This window comes from Neltuma alba, unplaced genomic scaffold, assembly GCF_004799145.2.
Source record: "Neltuma alba isolate B1F8T4 unplaced genomic scaffold, ASM479914v2 tig00011879_pilon, whole genome shotgun sequence".
In the NCBI taxonomy this organism is placed as follows: domain Eukaryota; kingdom Viridiplantae; phylum Streptophyta; class Magnoliopsida; order Fabales; family Fabaceae; genus Neltuma; species Neltuma alba.
Window position 1 is genome coordinate 99,164 of NW_021636481.1, and position 5,746 is coordinate 104,909.

The window sequence follows — 5,746 nt, forward strand, 5'->3', positions numbered from 1 at the left end:
ATAATAACACAAGACGACGTGCCAAGCAAAAATCAAAGATGAAAAGGAAATTCATATTCTTATATTTCCTTCAACAAATTGAAAAATAATGATGGCCGAATAACACAGTCAAAAGAAAGTTGAGTTTCACTGCAACACTAATAATGTGAAAATACGAAACGAATAATAATAGAAAGACGAAAATCTAGGCACTAAATCGTTCAATATGAAATAAAATAGGAAACAAAGGTGTTGAACACGCCGCCCAAAAAAATAAATCTAACATGTATCAAATAATTGATATCCTTCCAGGAAATTCGTGTTCTCTTTTTCTCATCAGAGCATGTTGACACAGATTTTTCCGATGGTTTGATCACTTGGTAAATCAATTTTATGTTGCCTGGGCTCTGGTTCCAAAAGCTTAGCTGAGTTAATAAATTAGATTCCTTGATTTTTCAAGTGTTGTTATCATTTAAATTAGCTTCCTTTATTTAAAAACTACTCTGATCATTATTCAAATACTGAGTCCTGCTTCAAGAAATAAGGAGTTCCGCTGCTGTTACGCACCATCAAGGACTCTATTGTTGTCTATTGAATGTCCTTTAGTTATCTTAAATTTGGTGAATTGTGAGAAGAGAACATGTTGTAATAATAGCTCTTACGGTGCATGTGTCCCATGTTGTGAAGAAACCTTTGATGAATAGTGTTCCATGTGACGTGAGATTTTACTTTAAACTTTGATCATGTGTTACGAGTTACAACCAAGTAAAAATGTAAACGAAAGGGCATATGAATGTTGTAATCTGTCAGATTTATAGGCTTATTGGCTTACTGGATATTAATTTGGATGTCGAAGATATCAAAATTTGGAGCTTGCATCGCAGTGAATCGCCATAATGCTGGTGGCTTGGAGGATCTAATAATAACATTCTGTTTGGACACTTGAGATGCTCTGTTCCATTGTGGTTTATATATATATATATATATAGAGAGAGAGAGAGAGAGAGAATTAAGGAAATTATACGACTAAATTTAGTCTTTAAAATAATTAAAGATATGAGACTAAAAGAACGAAGTAAATTTCACGCTGAGGGGAAAATTCTTCTCAGTGGGTTGGTATCGTTGATGACAACCTTAACTTTTTTAACTGACTGTTAATTATTAATGGTGATGAATAAAACATCATATTGTTCGGTTGATGCGTGTTCCACGGTTTAATTAAATTTTTAAGATTTTTCCAGCAATTTTTAACATTAGCTTCAATTTAACTTTTGAAGGACTTTTATCAGGAGTCAGGGGCGGCCATTGCTTTTCAATTTTTTACAATTTTTGTGTTTAGGTGAAGGCTTTTGTTATTAAAGATTGTTTATGTTTAATACTACTTTCAGTTCTTAATATAAAAGCTAGATAATTAATTTAGGAATATTAAGAAAATTAATTAAATTGGTTATTTGTTACAAATGTGTGTTAGGCTCTCTAAACTATTGTCTTTAATCACGTACATTGGATTATTGAAATTATCCCTTAATGAAACCCTTTACAATCAATAGGGATATTTTGAGAAAAAATAAAAGACAAAGTATATTGATATATTATATTTAAAATGAAATTCAATCCAACTAGCTATTATATTAAGTATTAGATTTAGTATTTGGGCATCACACTAAGAGAAAGTCATCAAATACCCACTAAAATAAAAAAGTGAGTCACTTTCTTTAATTATAACTGTTGAGAAAAGTAATTCAAAACCTAAATTAACTTTTCTTATAAGAGTCTTAGGTTTCCATTGCTTTTAATTAATCACTTTTCTCAAGAAACATGTATATAGTATATACCAACTACCAAGCGATAATTCTATTAAGCTTTGGAAACAAAGCCATTTAATCAACTTTAGGGACCTTCCCAGCAATTTTTAAGAATAATTTACCTTTTGAATGACTTTTTTCTTAAGAGAACGAAGCTGCGATTGCTTTTCAATAACCGCATAAAAAAGTTAGAAGATAAGGGAATAGAGAGAGAAGGGAAGTAAATTACACGCTCGTTATTGGGATAGAATTTGATGACTTCCAAGTGCTAAGCCCAGATATTGAACATTAATAATATTAATACAACGTGATAAGAGGGGCCACAACATATGATACACTAGATGACGTGGCTCAATATTCACTACAAAAAAAATTAACTTTAAGTGGTGACAAAAAGTCGCAATTAAAAATATAAAAGTCGCTGTTGAAAAGTTGTTGATGTAGCAACCGCGGCTGAAAAATTTCAGTGGCGATGAAAAAAGTCAATGCTAAAAGATATGAGACAAATTAATTATTTAACTTTTATATTTGATCTCATAATTTGTTTGATGACGTAATTTCATTATCTCTTGGAATTATTTCTTCCTTGTTCCACTTAAACTTGGCCTACAATCAGTTGAGTGGCAATCTTTCAGAAGTCTTTGGACAACTCCACAGCTTAGATCATTTAAGCATTGGACACAATTTCTTGGTGGGAGCTCTTATAGAAAGGAATTTTTCCAATCTCTCAAATTTAGCATTTTTGAACTTAAGTTCAACAAATTTTGAATTTAGTATTGATCCTAAATAGGTCCCACCATTTCAACTTGAGATGTTGTAGATGGGTAACGCAGGCATTGGTCCTAATGTTCTAACATAGTTATATACACAACGGTCTTTAAGATACGTCTATATTTCAACCTCAATGATTTCAAAAATTTATGCAGAAGTATTTTGGAGTTTTGTAGTAGGAATGGATTATGTTGATCTCTCAAACAACTTGATCAGTGATGACATATCTAATCTCACACTACTAGCAAATATCTCTTACTTTGATGCATCGCACAACTCTCTGTCAGGATCTATTTTCTCGTTATTGTGCCATCAAGAGAGTGACAAAGAAAGCAACTTCCTAGTGTTGGATCTATCACATAATAATTTGAGTGGAACACTTCCTGTTTGCTGGACCAATAGGAAAATATTAGAAGTCCTTGATTTGGAGAGTAATAAACTAGCAGGTAAAATTCCTCTCTCAATGGCTTCATTAGTGAATCTTGCGCAGTTGGATTTGAGCCATAACAGTTTGTTCGGCAAATTTTCATTGGACTTGTCAAACTGGACAAATTCAGAATACCTCTATTTAGAGGGAAATAAATTTTCTGGAATTTTGCCAAATACCATGCAACAAAATTTATATGTGATCAAATTGAGGGGAAACCGATTTATAGGCAATATTCCATCACAGTTATGTAACCTCACTTGGTTGACAATATTGGACCTTGCTGATAATAATCTTTCAGGAACTATACCACACTGCCTATATAAAATCATGCTTTGGATTAGGAGCTATTACATTATAGATGAAATAGAAAACTTTGCTAAAGGAAGAGAATTGGATTACAGTACTTCACAAAGGTGCATAGCGTTGCTCTTTCCACTAACAATTTGTCTGGAGAAATTCCTAAAGAATTGTTTAACTTGGTTCAGCTGGGGTCCTTAAATTTGTCTCGGAACCATTTGATTGGGAAGGTTTCCAAGGAAATTGGTGGCATGAAAAACTTGGAATCTCTTGATCTCACCTACAATAAAAGAGAAATTATTTCAGCCATCTCTAATTTGTCTTTTCTTGACTATTTGAACCTCTCATACAACAATTGTACTGGACTAATCCCATTGGGAATCCAAATTCAGATTTTTGACCCATGGAGTTTTGTGGGCAATGATCTTTGTGGAGATCCTCTTCCCAAGAAGTGCTACGAGCAAGAGGCTTCTAATGACTCAAAGCCAGCTGAAGGAAACGAAGATGATGATTTTCTGAAGCATTGTATCTTGGGATGGAAGTAGGATTTACAGCAGGTTTCTAGGGAGTTTGTGGTATTCTGTTCCTCATCAGAGCATGGTGACATAAATTTTTTCAACTGTTTCATCTTATGGTGGATCCAGTTTATGTTATCGTGGTTGTTGAGGTAATTAACCGATCTGAGATCACATACTTTTTTTTAATAAGGTTTTATTTTCCTTTTCGCCTTGTTCTTGCCACAGACAAATTCAGTTCTTATCTGCTACGTAATAGATTCCAATGACTTCCTCTTAAATTCATTCAAATCTCATATTTTGTTTCAGGGAATAGAGACGTTTGCTGCAGCTATACATGGCCCGAGGTCTCTTAATGTTTCCTACTGATTGTCATATCTCTACTTTGTAGTAAAATAGTTATCGGAGTATGTGTATGTGTTGTCATGTCTCACAAAAGCCTTTTGTTGAGTGGTTTCCCAAGTCATGTATTGTTGTGATTTAAGACTTTGATTATTTTCTACTCCCTCCGTTCCTTATTATAAGAGACATTTGATGTTTATGGCATGTTCCTATATATAAGAGACACTTACAAGTTGTCTCTACCTTTTTGTGTTGATTTACTATTTTACCCATATTTATTATCTTCAACTCACACACTCTCTCTCTCCCACTTCTCTTTCTTTTAATAATTTAATTGTTCTCTCTCATGCTCTCTCTCCTTATTAATGAGGGTATTTTTGGAAAAAAAATTATACTTTTTACACATTAATTGTTCTTAACTAATTTTAACTGTTTTTTTGATCAATGTATTTCGGTTATTTGTCTCTTATAATAAGGAACGGAGGGAGTATTTAATAGTGAAAGATTCAAGTCTATATGCTTTTGGAATTGATAATAAATTTTCATTTTCGATGTTGAGGATATCCAAAATTGAAACTTGCAACAAACTGAATCCCCATAAAGCAGCTGGCTAAGAGTATCTGTTTCGACACTTGAGATGCTCTGTTCCATTGTGTTTGAAATAATAGAGTCATGCCTTGGTTAGGTTACGTAATCAAATAAAGAGTTAGTCTAGCAATGTAAAGTCTTTCTAGATCTCTTTGGGTTTGAGTCATAAAGGAGACACTTTTGTGAAGAGGGAAAACCTGGTTATAAATTACTAATGGTAACGAATGAAGCATCATTTGTTTGTTGCGTATTCCATGGTTTAATTAAATTTTTCGGATTTTCCAGCAATTATCTTCATCAATGCAACATTTGAATGACTTTTCTCAAGAGTTAGTAGCTGCCATTGCTTCTCAATTATTTTACAATTTTTTTGTTTCAATGTAGGCTCTTGTTATTAAAGATGCGCTTAATACTATTTCCAGTTCCTAATGTAAAAGCTAGATAACTAATTAGAGGATATTAAGAAAATTAGTTAAGTTGGTTATTTGTCACAAATATATATTGGTTTCCCTAAACTATCCTTTTTAATCATGTATATTGGATGATTGGAATTATCCTTTGGTGGAAACCTATTAAAATTAATAAGGATATTTGGGAAAAACCAAAGGACAAAGTGAATTGAGGTAAGACCAAATCCAATTTTCTCATTAGCTCTTATATATGATAGTAGTATTTGGGCATCCCTCAAAGGAAGTCATCAAACACTATCCCACTAAGATAATAAATTAAATTATTTTCCACCACTTTCCTTCATTTTTAACTTTTCTTAAGAGTCTTAAGTTCCCATTGCTTTTGATTAATCACTTTTCTCAATAAATTTATATACACTATATACCAAGCAATAATTCTGTAAAACTTTGGAAACAAAGACATGTTGATCAACTTGAAGGACCTTCCCAGCAATTTTTAACAATAACTTTAATTTAGCTTTTGACTGACTTTTTCTTAAGAAAACGAAGCTGCCGCTGCTTTTCAATAACTGCATAAACAAGTTAGAAAATAAGGGCATAAAGAAAGAA

The 5,746-nt window shown here is 32.6% G+C and overlaps 1 protein-coding gene across 1 annotated transcript; it reads left to right on the forward strand.

Annotated features, from left to right (window-relative positions):
• The first annotated feature begins 2,736 nt into the window (after positions 1 to 2,736).
• Positions 2,737 to 3,827, forward strand: LOC114718905 (LRR receptor-like serine/threonine-protein kinase FLS2). Its single transcript, XM_028904346.1, has 2 exons — positions 2,737 to 2,940; positions 3,471 to 3,827. Exons 1-2 carry the CDS (start codon positions 2,737 to 2,739, stop codon positions 3,825 to 3,827), a joined length of 561 nt encoding a protein of 186 aa, XP_028760179.1.
• Positions 3,828 to 5,746: the final 1,919 nt, after the last annotated feature.